Source organism: Poecilia reticulata, chromosome 13 (genome assembly GCF_904066995.2).
Source record: "Poecilia reticulata chromosome 13, P_reticulata-male-v2, whole genome shotgun sequence".
In the NCBI taxonomy this organism is placed as follows: domain Eukaryota; kingdom Metazoa; phylum Chordata; class Actinopteri; order Cyprinodontiformes; family Poeciliidae; genus Poecilia; species Poecilia reticulata.
Window position 1 is genome coordinate 8,475,524 of NC_088842.1, and position 21,995 is coordinate 8,497,518.

General features: G+C 38.8%; 1 protein-coding gene across 1 annotated transcript; it reads right to left on the reverse strand.

Moving 5' to 3' along the window:
* Window positions 1-587: 587 nt before the first annotated feature.
* hspa8b (heat shock protein family A (Hsp70) member 8b) lies at window positions 588-7,479 on the reverse strand. The gene is made up of 9 exons (XM_008425021.2): window positions 7,322-7,479; window positions 5,555-5,764; window positions 5,242-5,447; window positions 4,750-4,902; window positions 3,200-3,755; window positions 2,928-3,130; window positions 2,646-2,844; window positions 2,307-2,539; window positions 588-1,037 (listed from the first exon to the last, which is right to left on the reverse strand). The coding sequence occupies exons 2-9, from the start codon at window positions 5,757-5,759 to the stop codon at window positions 879-881; spliced, it is 1,914 nt and encodes a 637-aa protein (XP_008423243.1). The 5' UTR covers window positions 5,760-5,764; window positions 7,322-7,479; the 3' UTR covers window positions 588-878.
* Between the last annotated feature and the right edge of the window lie 14,516 nt (window positions 7,480-21,995).

The window sequence follows — 21,995 nt, forward strand, 5'->3', positions numbered from 1 at the left end:
GTCAGGTTGGGATTTTTAGTGCTTTCCTTCCATTTGTCTGGACAATCTTTGTCTATTAAACTGGGGGAACCATTTTCCTCTACAAATCCAGCAACTGGTGGTGTTCCTCAAGGTTTCACCTTGGAACCACTACATATGCTTCCTTTGGGTTGAATATTTCATTTGATCATCATGAAAAATAACCGTTAAATGTTTCTAACTGCCATTGAACACCAATGACCGTACAGTGGTTAAAATCTACTCTGAATTGCACTAAAAAGATCCAATTTTTTGTGCAGTTTCTACTTAACTGTTGAAACTCATCAAGCCTTTTTACAGTTAAGTCATAATAATTTAACCTCTTTGAAATTAGCACCTCTTAGCACTATCGCGTCTTCGAATGCGACACTGAAACATCAAAATATGGAGCCATTTTGGTTTGTAGAAAGAGTGAGTGTAAACTCTGAGTTGTTTTTGTTCCTTTTAACTTGTTTCAAAGGAAACATAATAGATCAACCTTTAAAGTTACATCACAGAAATTCCACTTATAGTTATTGAAAATACTAGAAAGTTGTGCATTTTATAGAGACCAGAAGACTTGCAAGAAGTAAAATGAGTCCAAAGTTATTTATTTATTTATTCATTCTTCTTTTGGTGAAGAACTGTGCAACATACAACTTCATCTCAAAGTAATCAACAGAAATACTTTGAGGCAATATAAACATTAACCATTTTAACTTAGAAACTCGCAGAGAGTTTAAAAAAACAACAACAGATAAACAATGTCCAGAGGACAGTAATTATTTGTTTACTTTTCAGAACATGCATTGGAAATATGAATAAGGCCGTCTGTGACATCGAACATAAAGAAAGAACATCTGTTGAGGCTTCAGTGCAGCTTAGTCGACCTCCTCTATGGTGGGGCCCGAGACCCCTCCTGTTCGGGGCGCACCAGCTCCTGGCATCTGTCCTTCACTCTGGTACAGCTTGGTCATAATCGGGTTGCACAACTTCTCAAGCTCCTTCTGCTGGTGCTCAAACTCCTCTTTCTCTGCAGTCTAAAAAAAACAAACAAAGAAACAAACAATGTTAAATATAATTTTCTACTATTTTCTGGGTAAAAATAAAGCTGAGAAGTGCCAGGATATTTTCAATTCAGTAATTCTTAAATTAAACCTTTTCCTAAAATAACTTGGGTTTTTCTTTCTACTGTGGGAAATATGCAACATAAAATTCTGCAGAGAGAATTATTTTAACCTGCTCTAAACAATTTATTAATTTGTGTGCACAGCTGGCCCGTTACCGCATGGTCGTTGCTATGTCGACAGACGGAGATAATGACCAACAAACTCCATCTTTGCTGTTTTAGATTATTGAATAACAGAAAATGGGAACCATATTTGGATTGATTTTTTTTTTTACAACACAATGGGAATACTATAATCACCAGCAGAAAAACATATTGACATATACGGATGGATGAGAACGAGTCTGAGAACATGGAGGATCTGCGTCAGGCTGTTTTGCAGCAAGGAACCGGAAGAGAATAAAGCTGGTGATCAATATTGATTAAAAATAGACTTGAAAGTAGGGTGGAGAAATATTCCAGTGGGGCTGTGACCAGAAAATGGTTTTTCACGGTGATCAGTCGGCCAATTGGATATTGATCCAGTAAACGCAGACTCCCACTGCAGCTTTATGCCTCTTGTTAGCAGACATAAATTTAGTTGAACACTTAAGGCTGTTACGATAACAAATTTTAATGGACGATAAATTGTCCCAGATATTCTATTACCATGTTCAGACCATTTTCAACTACTTTCATAATAATAATGGCATATTACTCCAAGAATATCCATTCAAAGATTTAAAAAAGTCATTTCTGAAGAACACTTATCTCAATAATCATTCAGCTTAGACAGGGAAAACATGTAAAAGTGGCAGGTAGTGCAAACTACCTACTTTGTAATGAGTGTCAAATGTTTACAGAGTTTCTCAAAATGGCAATATAAAAGGGGAGCATCTCTAACAATCCTTGTCCAAATGGAAATGATTGCGTTCATTTGAATTTGTCCAGCGATTAATTGATTGTGAGCTTATGAGCTCTGCAGCCCAACTCAAAGCTGTCTCAAAATGTCATGTGCAATCTGCAAATACAAGAGCATCTAGTAGCAGTACCAGCCTACAGTATCTTCATGCAGAAATGCTATGATCTGTATACAATCAATGAGTCAGAAGTAGCTAATTTCACAGTGAAAACAGTGTTAACGCCTCTTCAATCTATAAGTCTTACAAAACTGTTGAAACTACTTCTCTCAAACTCGAACCTGATTTTTGTCGAGCCAGCTGATGACCTCGTTGCATTTGTCCAGGATCTTCTTCTTGTCCGATTCGCTGATCTTGTCCTTCAGCTTCTCGTCCTCTACGGTGGACCTAATGTTGAAGGTGTAGGACTCCAGGCTGTTCTTGGCCACCACCTTTTCTCGCTGGAAGTCGTCTTCGGCCCTGTACGTCTCCGCTTCGTGAACCATGCGCTCGATATCCTCTTTGCTCAAGCGGCCTTGGAGAGCAAGGAAGAGAGAAGCAAAATGGGTTATGATGAAAAGCTACGATAAAAACTGACGGCCGGGGTTAGCTTTTCAATAAATTTAAAGGAGTTTTGTTACCTTTGTCGTTTGTGATGGTGATTTTATTCTCCTTCCCGGTGCTCTTGTCGACGGCGGAGACGTTCATGATGCCGTTAGCGTCGATATCGAACGTCACCTCAATCTGAGGGACCCCGCGAGGAGCTGGCGGTATTCCCGTCAGCTCAAATTTCCCGAGGAGGTTGTTATCTTTGGTCATGGCCCTTTCGCCCTCAAACACCTATGAAGACGACAGCTATGGTCAACTCAACTGGAACTTGTTTCATCTTTCGGAAGACGAACGTAAACAGACGGCTGCCTCGCCTGAATGAGCACGCCAGGCTGGTTGTCGGAGTAAGTTGTGAAGGTCTGGGTCTGCTTGGTGGGGATGGTGGTGTTCCTCTTGATCAGCACGGTCATGACGCCGCCTGCCGTCTCAATGCCCAGAGACAAGGGCGTCACGTCCAACAGCAGCAGGTCCTGAACATTCTCGGATTTGTCTCCGCACAAGATGGCCGCCTGGACAGCTGCGAAACAAACGCTTAGCGTCTTCGTCTTGAAATTACAGCGTCATTTAAGGTGTTTAGTGAGCATACCTGCACCGTACGCCACCGCCTCGTCAGGGTTGATGCTCTTGTTGAGTTCCTTCCCGTTAAAAAAGTCCTGCAGGAGCTTCTGGATCTTTGGGATGCGGGTTGAGCCTCCCACCAAGACGATCTCGTGGATCTGAGCCTTGTCCATCTTGGCGTCTCGGAGAGACTTCTCCACGGGCTCCAGCGTTCCGCGGAACAGGTCCGCGTTCAGCTCCTCGAAGCGCGCCCTGGTGATGGACGTGTAGAAGTCGATGCCCTCGTACAGGGAGTCGATCTCGATGCTGGCCTGCGTGCTGGAAGACAGCGTGCGCTTGGCCCGCTCGCAGGCCGTGCGCAGGCGACGCACCGCCCTCTTGTTGTCGCTGATGTCCTTCTTGTACTTGCGCTTGAACTCGGAGATGAAGTGGTTCACCATGCGGTTGTCGAAGTCCTCGCCGCCCAGGTGGGTGTCGCCCGCCGTGGCCTTCACCTCGAAGATGCCGTCCTCGATGGTCAGGATGGAGACGTCGAAAGTGCCGCCGCCCAGGTCGAAGATGAGGACGTTCTTCTCGCATCCCACCTGAAATGAAAAGAGGCATTTTGATCTGTTATTCTAATGTCAGAAGCACTTTATCAACCTTTGATGCTGTTGGTAGTTTTGAATCCAGGAAAAAAAAGGGGATTACAAGATCATACCCATGTATGTATCAAAGCATCTTTTGATCTTTTGGAAACTTTTCACGTTTACCAAACTCAGAAAAGTGCATCAAAGTGTTTTGATGCATTAAATGAAAATAAAAGAGAAATTTAAAAAAAGTAAGCAGAGAGCTTCAAAGCTGAACTAGGAAGTCCTGAGAAAACCATGGACTTAACCTGACATTTTTAACCATCACACCTCACCGTCCCCTTCAACACAGCGGAGCCTAAGACAGTTTTCCTGTAATGTTAGTCAATCAATCAAGTTGATTTGTGCAGCATGTTTCAGCAACAAAGCAGTTCAAAGTGCTTTTCATCACAAAAACCTAAAAATATGAAGTCCTAAAAATAACATACAGACGGCTGTAATGTTAGGTTGTTTCTCCACAATTACCACAGCTTAAGTAAAACAGCAATCTTGACATGCACTGTGTGGGAGACGGATGTGAGCAGCACGCGCATGAGCTTGATTGACAGTGCCTAGACCTTTCCTACTCAATTTGACTGGCTGCTGCTGACCAGGAGCAATATATTTCTGCAGATGGTAATAGGACCACTGGGGGGAGCCAGAACAGCTTGATCTTCCTCACAGATTATCTGTCTCATATTCTTCTGTCAGTACATAGTGACAGTTTTAGCAAATGTGTAAAAACAACCTTTTTTCTTCATTTTTTTATAAAAGTTACCTAATGCAGCTTTAAAACATAGGATGAACGACTATAATTGGGACTCAATTTTCCTCTTCTGTTTACAAAAGCAACAATTTCATTTATATCTAAATCCCTTAAGGAAAAAAAAATTCAAAAGTTAAAGGAAACATTTGTCTGTTAATTGCAAAAAAGTGCTCAGAATCGATTTTTTATTTTTATTTTTTTTACCTTTTTGTCCAAACCGTAAGCAATGGCAGCAGCCGTCGGCTCGTTAATGATACGCAGAACATTGAGCCCAGAAATGGTCCCAGCGTCTTTGGTGGCCTGGCGCTGAGAGTCATTGAAGTAGGCAGGCACAGTCACCACGGCATTTGTTATAGTCTGAACCAAAAAAAAAAATTAAAAGAGAGAGAATATATTTTCATATTTTAACGAGATATTTTGTAAATCGATTTGTTCTTTATTGCAGTTTTAAATTGAACTGTTTGTATAAATTCAAACAGGTGTATAAACCCATGTAAGATTCTTAAGATGAATATTGTTATTATGTTTTTACAGCATCCTTTTTGTCTTGGAGATACTAAGGAAAAATTCTGACTCAAAACATGCAGTTTGAGATGCGTTTTGCAATACAAAACGCATCTCAAACACTTCGCAAATGATGAATATATGCCAAAAGTTGTACAGCGGCGAGCTAAAAGTTTGAGTAGACTTGTGTACCTTGCCAAGGTATGCCTCAGCAATCTCCTTCATCTTCAGCAGCACCATGGAGGAGATCTCCTCCGGGTAGAAGGTCTTCGTCTCCCCTTTGTACTCCACTTTCACTTTGGGCCTCGAGCTATCATTGATGATGGTGAAGGGCCAGTGTTTCATGTCTGATTGGACAACGCTATCGTCAAAACGACGCCCAATAAGCCGCTTTGCATCTGAGGAAACAGCAGAGAAACCATCTGTGAGCTTTGTTACTGTCTCCCTAATCAGGTCAGTATTCATACTTTTTTTCTTTCTCTTTAAAAAGGAGCAAAAGTCGTACCAAAAACGGTGTTGTTGGGATTGAGGGCCACCTGGTTCTTGGCTGCATCTCCAATCAGCCTCTCTGTGTCAGTAAAGGCCACATAACTGGGCGTGGTCCGGTTTCCCTGGTCATTAGCAATGATCTCAACTTTCCCGTGCTGAAACACTCCCACACAAGAGTAGGTAGTGCCCAGGTCAATGCCTACAGCTGGTCCCTTGGACATGGTCTCTAAAAGAGGAAGAGTAGTTATTAATCATTAAACAGACAGTATATCACAGACGACCCTGGATCTCTTTAAGCGTCTGTGAAGATTTGTGATGAAGTGTACGGAGCAACAAAGCTATTAACAGACTCTGAGCACATCATACATGAGGGAAGGGGAAAAATCCAGAGCACCTGTTAAAAAGCTATTAGTCAGTCAGAGGCCTAACAACAGGCCTTTATTGTGACAACACGGGTCTCTTCCAGGAACACTGTTCACTACATCCTAACTGACAAAAGAAAAAAGGTTTTCTACAGACTTCATGGGTTTAAGTCAGACCCAGGACACCAAGAATAATAGGATGGAAAGCTAGTTGTAACTTCACTACATGATCACTACAAATAACCAAGAATATTTTAAGTGTTTGGGTCATAGACTGAACACATAAAGTTAAATATCAAACTGTTTCAAGAGTTGAGTGGAGTAGTCTCGCTCCAGATTTATTAGAAGCTGATTTAACTTACAGAGAACCTAATGAAGGGACTTCCAGAACCTAAAATAGACCTAATGACCACATGGTAGCAAAGCCCTAAACAGTTTGCTGTAAATGGGAACATGATTTTTTAAATGTCAGGCTATGAATGAGCTACAACCTCAATTTTTTTTCTACACCAGGCTGCAATGAGATTAACTGTATCTGTGCCATTTGTTTCAGTAGCTCTGCTGTTGCCATGCTGCTTGTGTTCAGCTTGAGTTTTCTTGTCTGTAAAGAAAGAGCATTATTTGTTAAGGCATTAAAAATAAAGTTACTCTCATACAAGTTAATGTTTCTTAGAAAATCTGAATCCTCAGTAAATTTCACTGTCAAAAACGTAAGCATCTTAGCATCAAAACACAAACAATTGCATTTACTTTTAGGTAAATAAATCGAATTAAAAGGGATTTAATTATCATTACTTGATTCAGAGTTTCAAATATAACGATTGAGCATCTCGTTTGCTTGAGCAGACAAAAATCTGGAATAAAGCTTTTATACAAATATTTTACCATTTAATGATGTTGATCCAACTTATCTTGGTTATAATTCGGTTTGACAGCAGGGAGTAGCCTAATGCTACCTTAACAATCTGCATGCTTCTGCACCCCACATTATCCGAAGCAGGTTAAGTGAGAGCTGGGGGCGGTGTATCCTTAAAGAGTGCTAGGAACTTTCTGGAACTTTCCCCTTAATATATGACGTTAAAGAATATTAAAGAAAAGCGTATGGACGTGGAGTTCAAAGGCCCAAAAACTGTTGGAGTTAACCGATGTGAATAGCAATAAGTACAGATAAAATGCAACAACATAATTTCTGACATGTTGCTGGGTGACTTTAATTATGCCAAAAAAGAAAATTGCACCATTGTGACGCAACAAATGGTAATGTAAAACTGGGTAACAGTAAAACATGTAAAACAGTCGTTTGTTTGAAACGTTGCTCGAACGTTAAAGCCTCAAAATCTACTATTTCACGGTTTTTTTCCCCACTACTTAAAAAAAAATACAAATAAACAAATTAATAAGACTAGTAAAACATTAAATACCTTCGTTGAATCAGCAGACTTGCTTCTTCTCGAATTACAGCGGTTGTAACCGATACTCTTGATGAACTTCTCCGTTCAGTAAACCTGGATGAGGACAGTTGTGATTTCCCCGGTTGTCTTGGTGATCTACTTCTCGGCGCGTGTGCTTGCTGCTGCAGAGGCCGCGCCTCCTCATAAACACTGGCACGCGGAATTCTCTAGAACGCTAGAGGAAGCTAGCCAATCATCTGCCGTCATACTTCCCAACCTCTTAAAAAACGAAATTTGTCTCGAATAATGGAGGTTTCTAGTAATGACTAGCAATACTGAAAAAGGAAAGATCCAGTAGCAGCCACAGACTTCTTGTTCATTCACCTACGTTTCAGAGTACTATGTTTTCCTCGGTGTGTAACTTTTTTTTAACACAAAACCTGAACGTTTTTAGATTCTATTTACAAGGGGTAGAAAAATTATTTGTTATCCAGTTTGTAGTGTTGCACTTTTTGTCCAACTACATCTGCAAGCTACATCTAAAAACGTATGTACTGTAATGGGATTTAATGTGATACACCAACTCAAACTGTGGAAGCTCATTCACACGAGAAAAAAAAGTTATATTCATGCCAAACAACACAACACAAAAAACAAGATGAACACCCTCAGAAATTTTTATATTTATTAAAACAGAAACTGTTCTTTATTTTGTAGGCTAAGTAGGTGATAGCAGGTGTCTGCAGAAGAGCAACAGGAAGAGTAGTTATTGAATCAGTAAACAAAAATCGTTTATTGTACATATGGCCTCCAGCTATCTGACACATGAGGGAAGAACAAGGTAATTTCAAAGGTCAGAAACATTCACTTAATGAATAGATGATCATCCTGCTTGGGGATTGTATAGACAAATACTGTTTAAAATAGTGATCAGCAAACCTGTTACTAGAATAAAAAAAAGGAAATGATTGAATATCTAACACGTAATTAATAGGAAGCAAAAGGTGGAGCGATAAATATAAATTACAAAGTGATAGAAAAACACAGAAAGGATTGTATAATATAGCTGTGCTCATAAATATACAAACCTTGACACAATTCAGATTTTTTGTTTTGCCCATTTTTCTGAGAACATGAAAGACAACACAAAAACTTCTAGTTTTTGTGGCGACACCACAATAAATGGTGTCGCCATTTATTGTCTATAATCTGTGCTTACTTCTTTTAAATCATGTTGACACCAGAAACTTTCTATACCCTGATCAAAACTTCACATACCCCAGTCCTTAATATTGTGTACTGCCCCCCTGAACATCAGCATGGAGTCTTTTGTGGTAGATGTGGATGAGGCTCTTTATTTTCTCTGATGGTAAAGTTGTCCGTTCTTCTTGGCAAAAAGCCTCTGTTTCCTGTAAATTTCTGGGCTGTCTTGAATGACCTGCATGTTTGTTCCAGAAATGTTTATGCTTGTCTCTGTGCTGCCTGGCAAACTGTAAGCAGGATATCTTGTGGCACTTTTAAAGTATTATCTTTCTTCTGGTGACTCGATCTTGCAGTCTATTTTTCTTCAAGTGCCTTCTTATCGTGCATCTTCAAACAGTCACACTTCTCTATTTTCGGAGTCTGGTTTTTCAGATGAAGTTATTTGTGTAGTTTTTCTTTGCGTCCCTAACAATTTTTCGGAACTTTCCGATGGTTTATCTACCCCTGGTTTCAGTCTATGAAGCACCAATGCAACCCCAAACTATCCCACTGCTATGACCATGAGTTTGTTCATGTATAATGCTATGTTTCCAAAATGTTGAGTTAGTTTTACTCCTTATTTAACTGGATGCTCATCAAACAAGTTCCACATTAGTCCACGCATTGACGAGTCCTGAGAATCACCAAGATGTTTTTGGTAAATGTGAGCCAGTATGTCTTTGTGTTCTTGTTGGTTTGCAGTGGTTTTGGCTTAGGAACTCTCCAATTGATTGTCATTTTTGCTCAGTTGGTATCTTAGAATCATGAACAACTTAGATTGACAGAGGCAAGTGAGCCCTGCAGCACTTTAGATCTTACTCTGGGTTCTTTTGTTACCTTTCTGATGAGTTGCCAATTGGCTTTTGGAGTAATTTGGATAGGTTAACTACTCCCGAGCATAATAATATACAATAATACATTATTGGATAATGGTATTGTGTGTGAAAATGTTTGTGTGACCTTTTCCAGACTGATATCAGTGGCTTTGTTTTCTGTTTTTAATTTTCTGTTCTTGGAACAGTAAACTTTTGATTCAACAAGGGTGCAATGACTTTTCTTTTTAAATTACGTTTGCCTCAGATATCCAGTGTGGATATCTTTTTTTAGAATTTAGAAACAACAAAAATCTAATAACAAATGGGAAAAAAACAAACCCAAGTGGAAGAGTATTTTTAGCTCATTTGACATTTGAAAATATGTCACGCAAACGTATTCACACCCTTTGAGCGTTTGCACAATTGCCAAGATACAATCTCAAACTTTATTCGATTTTATGTAGATTTCATGTGACCGTCCAAAACAAAGTAGCGCATATTAGTAAGTGGTCATATTAGTAAGTGGAATGAAAAACTTACATCATTTTCACTTATTTTCACAAATAAAAATACCAAAGCGTGGCATTCTGAATCTTACAAAACCACTTCTTTATGGAACTACAGCTGTTTTTCCTTTGGTGTCTCTCTACCAACCTTCTAGACAAAAACTACGCCCAATCATCTTTCCAAAATAGCTCAAACTCAATCCAGTTAAACGGTGAACATTCATTTTTGAGTTTTTCACATGGATTTTCAGTTGAATTTAGGTCTGGAGTGGACTATTTAAAATTCCGGTGTAGGTTAATCTGTTCACTTTTAACGTTGGATTGATCATTTTAAGAAGCACTAGATGCGACACACCAAATAACACAAAATGTATGCAATACAGTATTTTTTATTTTTATCGTACACACTGAAAGTAGGTTACAAAAGTTTCACAGACCTTCAGGTGCAGGAAACATACTCCCTCCCGATTCACATGCGAACAAATGATGAGGTTGGGTAAAAAGGAAACATCGGGGTCACAGATGATCAAATGTTAGGCCTACTCTCGGGATTGGCTTACCTTTACAATACAGCACATGCGTCCTGATATGATGTTTTGAAATCGAGAGCTTCTTCTGTGTTACTGGTGCTACTTGAGGTGTTGGATAGATCTTTTTCAGCTATGACCCACAGTACAGCAAGCTCTACCTACAGTCAATAATTGTTTTGAATCCCTATTGTTTTTTCAAATGTAAAAAATTCAATACCTTTTGCTCAATGTGACCCTGTAAAAGCGAACCATAAAGACACAGGAATATGATCTGTAACGATGCAAAAGTAGGAAATGATACACGAACAAAATGTACTTTACTAAGACCGTTAATCCTGTATACGGGACTAAAAACACATAAAACTCTACTATTAAATGCTTTTTTTCCCACACAAGTTCTTTTATTTTTAATAATGAGGTGTTCAAAGAGCAAAACGATGTACTCACCATTTCTGAGAAGTAACAAAGGCATCATTGTCACATCATGAGAGCACGTAATCTGTGTACTGTTTCAAAATGTTGACATTTTTTGAGTTATACTCCCCTGAGGCTTTCTTATGAATGTGCACTGAACTGACCGTTCCACCACAGGAGTACACATAACATAACCCTGAGCAGCATTCTTGTTTCTTTGTCATCCTTCATACTTGTTCTTGTTGCCGGAGAACGTCCAAGGTATCTCCTATTACCTTTCATGTTAAAAGGTCATATTTATGGACACATGAGACGTGTTATTTTATTATGTTATTATTTTTTTATGAAATGTGAAGGTGATATCAAAGAAACCAACATAGATGCATGGAACATTTTTCCATGGATTTGTACACGCATGGAAAAATTTGGGAGTAGAAAGTCTCCCAACGACCCTTATGTGACTACAAAATACTGTTTTATTCAAGTTATATTCAATCATATTTCAATCATATTTGTCTTAACTCATTTAATTAAAGAGTTGTTTTTATTTTTTTCTATCGATGTTCTATTGAAACCGTCACCTGTCTCTGTGTGGTTCCCCAACTGCACAGCAGCACAGAGGAAGACTCTCCAAAGAATTGTAAAATCTGCTCAGCAGACCATGGGCTGCTCCCTGCCTTCTCTCGAAGATCTCCACAGGTCCCACTGATTCAGGAAAGCCAAGAATATTTTAAAAGACTCCTCACACCCCGCTCACAATTTGTTCCAACTGCTGCCATCTGGCTGCAGATACAGGAGCATAAAAGCAAGAACAAACAGACTGATGAACAGTTTATACTCGGTATCCAGTAGAGCATTAAATAAACCAAACCAAACCAAACCAAACCAACTTTATTTATAAAGCACTTTAAAACAACCACAGCTGATACAAAGTGCTGTACATTAAAACACAACATAATAAAAAAATAAAAACTTACAGTTTAAAAACAAAAACATACAATTCAAAACTAGATCCCGCTGGAGTTGAAAGCCAAGTAAAATAGATGGGTTTTAAGACGAACTTTAAAAGTGGACAGTGAAGGGGCCTCTCTGACCTGCAAAGGCAAGTCATTCCATAACTTAGGACCCATTACAGAGAACTGACTGTCCCCTCTGAGCTTCCTCCTGGATCTTGGTACCTCCAAGAGCAGCTGATCTGCGGACCTGAGAGACCGATAGGGTACGTAGGGGTGAAGAAGCTCAGAGAGGTAAGCCGGGGCAAGATTATGCAGTGATTTAAAAACAAACATAAGAATTTTAAAATGATTCCAAAAATGTACAGGCAGCCAGTAAAGTGAGGCCAGGACAGGGGTCACATGCTCCCTCTTTCGAGTTCCTGTCAAAAGTCATGCTGCAGCATTCTGAACCAGCTGCAGACGTGAGAGCAGCGACTGACTGACTCCCAGATAAAGTGCGTTACAGTAATCCAATCGAGTCGAAATAAAAGCGTGGATCACTGTTTCAAAATGCTGCCTGGAAAGAAAAGATTTCACTGATGCCAATCGCCTTAAATGATAAAAGCTGGACTTAACCACGGCTCTGATTTGGCTGTCCAATTTAAAATCACTGTCCACCTTAAAACCAAGACATGTAATAACAGGTTTAAAATACGCCTCCAAGGGTCACAGGTCAACAGAGGAGGACTCACAGGAGCCACTGGGTCCAAACACCATCACCTCTGTTTTCTTTTCATTAAAATTTTAAAAAAGTTCAAGGCCAACCAACGTTTAATATCATCTAGACCTGCCAGGAGATGTTTAATGGAATGGACATCCTTCTGCTTCAGGGGCAAATAAATCTGACAGTCATCAGCATAACAATGAAATGAAATCCCATGTTTCCTGAGGATAGAACCCAGAGGCAGTAAATAAAGAAAGAAAAGCAGTGGGCCCAGAATTGAGCCCTGTGGGACACCATAAGGCATTGAAGCAGCAGATGATTCAGAGTCAGTAATTTTCACTGAAAATGTTCTCTCCTCCAGGTAGGACCGGAACCATTTAAGAACAGTGCCATCAATACCAACAATGTGGTGTAATCGCGATATTAAAATGGTCTACTGTATCAAAGGCAGCAGTTAGGTCAAGTAAAATCAGAACAACATGGTTACCAGAATCACATGCAAGAAGGATGTCATTAAAAACTCTTATTAAAGCAGATTCTGTACTATGAAGAGTTTTAAAACCTGACTGAAAAACCTCCAGAATGCCATTGTCACCTAAAAACTGTTTCAGCTGACAGTACACAATTTTTTCTAAAACCTTAGAAAGAAAAGGCAGCTTCGAAATAGGCCGATAATTTGCCAGAGCAGTAGGATCAAGGCCAGGTTTTTTAAGCAATGGATGCACTATTGCATGTTTAAAACTAGCAGGGACCACACCTGAGGATAGACTGCCATTTATAATTGCAAGAACAGGCTGCCCTATGCTAGATAAAGTATCTTTAAAAAATCGTGGAGGGACAGGATCACGTGGGGAACCTGATGGCTTAATGTGGCCAACCACGTCCTCTAAAAGTGAGAGAGTCACAAGCTCAAACTGATTGAAAGCAGCAGAGCAAGGGACCGAAACAGAGGGGTCAGAGTCAGGAGCTGTGATAAGAGCCCTGGTACTACCAACCTTTTCAATAAAGAAACGCTGAAAATTATCACACATGTCAGGAGAAGCTTCCAAACAGGCATTATGTGGAATATTAAGGACTTCAACACTTGAATCTTCATTTTACTTTCACTCTGGGCAAAAACAAAATATTCTGCAAACCCTAATTTAAATAATTAACCGTAGAAAAGTGAACATGCTCTGCAAAATACTCATAACGAGCACACGCTTGTTCAGCGCTTTCATAGAGCGCGCTCTTCTAGAGAACTACGGACACCGTGAAAGCTCATTCAACGTCTTTCAGCGAAGTTGTCATATATGTGTATTACAGTGGGACAACTTTATATATATATATATATATATATATATATATATATATATATATATATATATATATATATATATATAATCTGTGTATATATATATATATATATATATATATATATATATATATATATATATATATATATGCGTGTGTGTGTATTTAAAACGCTTTTTGACAGTTAGCGACCCCTCTTCCCTGACTTTGCTTTTTCTCTTTGTGCAGCTACGCTGAAATGAAGCCTTCGTTTAGCAGTTAATGGACACTACGACTCGAATGGGGAACCAACAATCTCATACCGAGACGAGAGTCAGGTGTATTATATAAGCATTTTTTTAGCTATTATGTTTAACAGTCATCTGCTGATCAATGTACACATTTAAACACTTGTATGCTTAGTAAGAAGGGGACTAATAGATGGAGACAGTTTGGACAGCTACCAGGATAATCATATGCTTTTCAATATAAAAAAGGAGATTGTCACTCTGATGCAACATCATGGGATCATCTGTTTCATCTTGCTCCATTTTGGTAAATACTCTCCTTCCACAAACAAGCAATTTGAAAGTGTTGTAGGAAGTCTGTATTTTTTATGCTATGTCACTGACTGTCATCTTCTGCTCTTGTTCATCAGGATGTAGCTGCCTATTTTCTGCTCGGCACTTGCGATCTTCAGAGTCATTTGTTACTCAATCTACAGTGGACACTACAGTAAACATGGTAGGTTTTCATTTCTTAATATCTTTAAAATGATAGCAGCACAAATGAAAACTTTTGCTGCACAAATCAGCACAAAAGTAGCACAAACGTTTGACACAATTTTTGTCTGATTTGAAGAAAGATACATTCATTTGACAATATAAGAGATTAATTCATTTTTGAAGATTATCTAAAATTAGTTTTAAAATAGTCTCATGAAGTCCAGTAGTTAATTATATGCGGAACTGTCCTGCTTAATATTCTGATATCACATAGGCTGATGTGTCATCAAAGGCTTTTGGAACTTTTGTCAATAAGAGATCAGTTCTACTCAGAATTCCCACATTTGTGTCAGTTCAGCTAAAGGAGAAAGTCAGACTTCTGAGACCTGAATCAAGATTCAAATAGCTCAACTAAACCATGGTGGAACAAAGTGAAAGTAAGTATTTTTGCTTTTTAACTTAGTAAGACAAAGAAAACAGATGTTATTTTTGTGTTTATTTTTTGAAGAAATTGTGACAGAATGTTAGAGATAGTTTACGCATTACAGGCTGTGAATAATCTGTTTTTTAGCTCCATGTCAAATTATCTTAGTTACTTTTGAGTCTCCATTACTCATGTGTACTTGGGTCACAGTCACAATTTTTCCCCCCCAATCTGCAGTGCTCCAAAATGTTTTTCTGCCTATGTAAGTCATGTAACATGAGTGTCACAACTCTTAAGAAATCATATATAACACACAAATGCACCTCAGCAATTGATGAGGTGAATCAACAAAAATGCAAACTCATTTTCTGTTTAAGGCTGTGAATAATATGTTTTTGACAGTGGTGGAGAAAGTACTCAAAAAATTTACTTAAGTAAAAGTACAAATACACAGTCAAAAATGTACTTAAGTAAAAGTCAAAGTACCACATTAACATTTTACTTAAGTAAAAGTAAAAAAAGTCCTGGTTTTTAAAAATACTTAAGTATTAAAAGTAAAAGTACTCGCTGAATGCATTACCTAATCGCTAATATCATTAAGTGTGCCGATCGTATTTAATTTTAATACATCAGAAATGTGCCATTTTAATTAACACTACCACAGATTAAACATGTTCTTATTGTGTTTATTCTCTGTAACAGTTTAGACTTAGATATGTGATTCTATGAATCATAATTTCAGGGATGGAAACATCTTGTCTCCTGTCCTAACATAGCATGAACTTCATTAGGCACATTTATTTAGAAAGAAATCCAACTGAAAGGGGATGTAAAGAAGGTGCGGGCGGGGTGGAGGACATGCAACCAAGGAGCCATGTAGCAGAGTTGTAGTCAAGACCACCGAACCCGAGACCAAGACCAGCGCCCCGCGCTAAATGACACAATAACATTAAGTTTACCTATCAAAATTGGTTTTCAGATTGATCTGAAAGATCCACATTCCCATAAAAACACCTAGATATTAAATACTTAGAGCTGAAATATATTTAACCAGTATCAATTAAAACTCACTTCATTCTGTTTTGCTTTCATCGCTGTGCTACAATCCGCAGAGGTCTCCTGCTATTCCTAGAAAAATAACGCCCTGGGCGGTTGCCCATATTGCATATGTCAGAAACCACAACTGAAACATCGCAATTAACGGTAAATAACGTTCAACTATGAACACTGTCCAACGGCGCAACAAGTAACCAAGCAGAAGGAGCACCGTGACTGTTTTCATCCTCCCTCCCACTGCGATGTTTGCCACCATGACAGGAGACGAAATCAATCAATGAGCAATGAGCATGCTCTGTGTTCATACGTTCAACTTTTACTTATTCAGTGATTAAATGAATGTCTATATATATATATATATATATATATATATATATATATATATATATACACTGCGGTAGCTATATATATATATATATATATATATATATATATATATATATATAGACATTCATATAGACATTCATTATATATATATATATATATATATATATATATATATATATATATATATATATATATATATATATATATAGCTACCGCAGTGTACACAAGAACAAAGAACGGCTCTCAGTGAGGCTTCAGTCCTTAGGACTTGGTAAAGATCCGTCCAGAAGAATCGGATCGTTCAGATGTCATATCACTATATTGCAGACTTTGGTCACAGCGTTGTCCCATATATGCGACACCTCAGTCAACACCTCCACACAATAATTCAGCGCATGAGTGACAACCTTTTTTTCATCAGATGCAACATGTGTCTCTGAACAGCTAGCTTTGCTAGCACAGATCTTACCTTTCTTTAAGCTTTCCTTCCAAGTGACGCTAAAAGTTGGACGAAGTCCCCACCGTCTGTGAAAGCGAAGCGCTGCTAATTTTACATGTCGCCATATCAATTTATGCAGCGCTATTATATTATAGACAAACATCTCCTCCCGCTCAGAGGAAACCACTGCGCATGTCTTGAAGCTTCGTGTGCGAGTAAAGGTGGAGGCAATGGTTGACAACAGACACTAAGTCACGTTATTGCTCGGATTTTACGGCGCCACCTTAAGTCCTTGAACTTCACATTTTAACGGAAAAAAAGAGCAACGCGACTTGGATGTAACGAGTAACGCGACACTTTTGTAGAAATGTAGTGAAGTAGAAAGTACAGATACTTACTGTAAAATGTAGTGGAGTAAAAGTAGAAAGTACCCATTATTAAATCTACTTAAGTAAAGTACAGATACACGAAAACTGTACTTAAGTACAGTAACGAAGTACTTGTACTTCGTTACTTCCCACCACTGGTTTTTGAGCTCAACATCAAATCATTTTAGCTACTTTTGAAGCAAATATCGAAAGTGTCAGTTGTGCTTCTCGCAGTTTTCTTGTATATTTGACAACTTCATTGAGTAAACCTGAAAATGGCATCAAAATAGTAAGACATTTTACACATGTTAAAGCCAGTTTATGGTTTTCTCACGTTAAATATTAAATTCACTTTGATAGGAGGTTAATAATCTGATCAGCTAGTGATCCGGTCTGAAATCTGACTTGGTAATTGACTTTGTAAAGACAGCTACAAAATCGGCCTTCTGTCCAGGGACGATCCAAACATGTTTGGACTCATGGGTGAAACCCCTAGCCCCCTGACTGCATTCAATATTAACAATTTGCTAAATTGCAATGCTTAAGCACAGAATCAATGGTGTTAAATAAAACACGTGGGTTATGGCTGTTAGAGAAAATGATATTTGCCAAATATTCCCTTTTAGCCTCTTAAACCGTGCTCTGGTAGAGACGCCAACAATCTTTTAAAATCTGAAAAGTAACCTGCAATTTATCCTTTTTCCACCTTCGTTCAACAAAGCAACATTCCTTCCTTACAGCACGAGTTCTGTCATTAAACCAAGGCTCAGGTTTAATCCTTGGCTGCCTAGTTTTTAATGGAGCAACCGAGTCCAGGATGGTTTGACAGGAAGAATAGAACCAGGACCAGAGCTCTTCTCTATCAGAGTGGAGGAAGTCAGATGATCCACAGAGCTGAAGAAAAGCAGTGGAGAACTGAGTGGCAGTGGAAGGGTTAATCATCCGACAGCGCCGAACAGCAGCGCGAGTTTTGACTGCAGTAGGTGTCAAACTAACAGTGAATAAAACAGGCAGGTGTGGGCTGCACAGTGGCGCAGTTGGTAGAGCTGTTGCCTTGCAGCAAGAAGGTTCTGGGTTCAATTCCCGGCCTGGGGTCTTTCTGCATGGAGTTTGCATGTTCTCCCTGTGCATGCGTGGGTTTTCTCCGGGTACTCCGGTTTCCTCCCACAATCCAAAAACATGTTAATTGGTCTGTGAGTGTGTGTGTGCATGGTTGTGTGTCCTGTGTGTCTCTGTGTTGCCCTGCGACAGACTGGCGACCTGTCTAGGGTGACCCCGCCTCTCGCCCGGAACGTTAGCTGGAGATGGGCACCAGCAACCCTCCTGACCCCACTGAGGGACAAGGGTGAAAGAAAATGGCTGGATGGATGGAAAACAGGCAGGTGATCTGAGAACACAGAGTCACAGATTTCCAGGTTAGTCACAGGCAGACCGCAGGAAATAACCAGGTCCAGTGTGTGTCTGTGCTCATGTGTAGGACTGGATACGGCCGGTACCAGGTTAAAAAAGACCAGAAGGCTTAAAAAGTCCTTTAGCAGAGGCTTATCAGGACAGCACACGTGTATATTGAAGTTTCCAACAATAAGAACATGTTCATTGTTAGTTATAATCCCAGATAAAAAGTCAGAGAAGTCGCTTATAAAATCCTTATTATATTTGGGGGGCCGGTAGACGACAGCACAGAAAACTGGGTTTACGTGTCTCATCTCAAATGACATAAACTCAAAGCTGGGGAAAGACGTCTGTAGAAAACACTGCTCACATTTGTAGTCCTGTTTGTAAACAGTCGCTGTGCCTCCCCCTGTGCCTCCCCCTCTCCCCGAAGCCCGTGGTGAATTAAAATAAGAACAATCCGCTGGTAAAAGCTCAGATAGAGCACTGGACTCACCAACACTCAGCCACGTCTCAGACAAACACAGAAAATCCAGGTTTTGGTGACTAAAAAAGTCCCGAAGAATAAAAGTTTTATTCGCAAGCGACCTGGCGTTTATCAGGCCAATCCTGACAGGAACTGGATCATGGGCTTTGACAGGACGGGAAACCTGGCACAGTGGTCTCAGGTCTTGGAGACACCGTCAGCGCATGTAGATCTGGGAAGGGCAGGAACGGTGGTGTAGAGGGGCTTTAATGCCGATCACGGGCAACCAAGCAGACATCAACTGGATCCAAGAAACGCCGAGGCACCCTTATGTTTTCGCATCCACCTGAGTAATGTGTAGTTGCGCCACTGGTTGCGATCATAAACCAGCAGAGACTCAGTTCCGTAGATGACACAGGTCAGAAACAGTACAAACATAAGCAAACGTGAGAAAGACAGACGAGCAGCCACACACACCGGCGCCATCTTGGATCAGGGTACTAAAAACCCTGTAGTACTATTTTTCACCAATTTCGTTATAATCCATGCAACTTATTGCATGGTTCTATAATAACAATAAACATTGTTATTCTTATTTTTGTTGTTGATGGTGATGGCTGTGGGCAGGAAAGATCTCCTGTAGCAGTCTATATCGCAACGAATTTAAAGAAGCATGCGACTGAAGACATTCAAACCCAATTTCTTTTAGGTCACAGTAGTCAAAACACAAACTGGTTAATACATCATCCAAAAATTGAGAATTAAAGATATGGATGTACCACTTAAAAAGGTCACAGATGTAATGCAAAAATGTCAACAAAAAAAAGGGAGGTTTGCTGTCTCCCTCAAATGTCTTTTTGTCAAACAGCAGAAGCAACTTCTTTCGGCTTTAATTTAAAAATGGCCTTCATCTTGTCACTATTATAACATCTAAGTAGAGCACAACCTTATTTACTTACTTATCCAATCAACTGATTCAGGACTGTGGATCTGATCAAAGCCTCCACAGATAAGCCTGTGTTGGTATTGGCATTAATAAAACACAGAATGACTCCATTCATGATTAGAAAACTTTCTTGGTTGGATGAAATATGCTACATTTATTTTAAAAGTAGTTAATTATTTTTAAAAAAAGAACACTTCAACTTCTCTATTAAAGGTGTGGCTGAGGATGAATGATTGAATCCATGTTGAAAATAAGTTACTAAACAATTAAAAATGCTGCAGAGTATCATGTTTAATATGTATGTATCATATTTTGTTTTCTAAATGTTGTATATCGAACCTCATTTCTGCTGATTTTGGTTTTGATCCACTTTTTATTATTATTTTTTTTGCATGAGACAACTTTCATGAAATGTAAAAGATTTTGGCCTCTGATCAAACTAAAACAACGCTGAGTGACTTTCAACTTGTAGATGGTTTTTATTCGATTCATATTAGCCCATTTCATTACAGCAAAGCACAAAAAACATCTGAATGAAACCTACTCTCAAAACACGATGGTTTGTCATCTAAAGCAGAGGTTTGCAACTTTACAATCTAAAGAGCCAAAAAGAGCCAAAACTAATTCAGAAAAAAAAACATATCTACTAGGAATTTTGTAGCCATTTTTGAAAAAAAACAAAACAAAAACAACAACACTATTTTTAAGTTTTAAAATACAGAAAAGCATAAAATTTTGTAAAAGAAAAAAAAGCACAGGTACATTTTCTTCTGGATGATAAATAAACCCCTCATGATTTCAAGTTTCAAACCTAAAAACAAAAAAATGTATCTAAAAAAAAAAAAAAACTTCTCTGCTGTGGAAATTCTTTGCAATTTTTACATTAAAAAAAGATTAAAAACTACTAAAAATCTGCATTTGTTGTTAGAGATATCAACATTAATTGATTCTATTTAATTTTATTAGCCAAAAATATGAGGAGGCATTTATGGAAGGTTCAAGGAGCCACTGGTTGTTTATTAAATAAATTTGTTACGAGTGTTTATGTGATTTTATTTAAGCACTTAACAGATGCAGATTAGGATATAGCAGTGTTTAATCGGAAGCTTGGTTCTGCTGAAACCAATCAAGGAACGCAGAGTTCTTGGAAAACGTACATCGACCTTTGGGTACAGGTCCTGACCCACATGGTACACAGCCTGTTCTCCTTTATCGCTCTCTCCCTAAGGTGACCGCATTCAAGGCTTTTGGCACCAAGTTCTTTGTCAGCGCTGACACAAATGGCATCGCTACGAGACAAATGCTGTTTATCAATAATAACAGAGACACCAAATCCGGTATTTGACATGAGATACGCCCCGAGTAATCCATCGGGAACCCTTATTCAGGCCGCGTCCTCGCGTCTGTATTATGGGAACTTGCGATTCCTTTTTTTTTTTTTTTTTGGGTCAGGATGCTCCACAAAAGTGTTAGGATACCTTTTCAGATAGGTGTGTCGTTTTGTTCCCAGATTGCACACAACAGCGAGGACATTTTTCTATTTAAGGTTCCGAGCCTGAGGCCACAACAAAAAAATGAACAACTCACTTCCACAAAGTCAACATAGAAACTTTTATCATTTAAAAAAAAAAAAAGGAAAGATAAATACCTGAAATCCAATCACTGATCCAGATATTTGATAGATGTGGAATTTAAAATTAGATTTGCAGCATGTAAGGGTGTCTTGGTGAAGAGTGTGTTGTTTGTGTGATGTTAGTGAATATCCTGGGGTCTCTTTGGTTTACGCCTGAGATCAATTAATAATTTGGGTCAGAAGAGGATTTTGTTGTATGTTTCAGAGATGGTCCTCCGTTATGACCACACACAGTAAAAACATCTTATGTCACCTGCTTATATGTCAAAAATGATAATTTTTTCTATAAAATAAATATCTTAATTAGTTTCTGAAATATCTTTGGCTTAATAAAGTGATTTAAAAAATAAAATCAATGTCCAAAACTTTTCAATCATGAAACTTAATTATCAATATAATCATTATTCATAGAATAATTCATTTCTGGAGTGAAATTAATTATTTTGTGATTATTGTTGATTTTGGCCACCAAATCAAAACCCTACGTAAG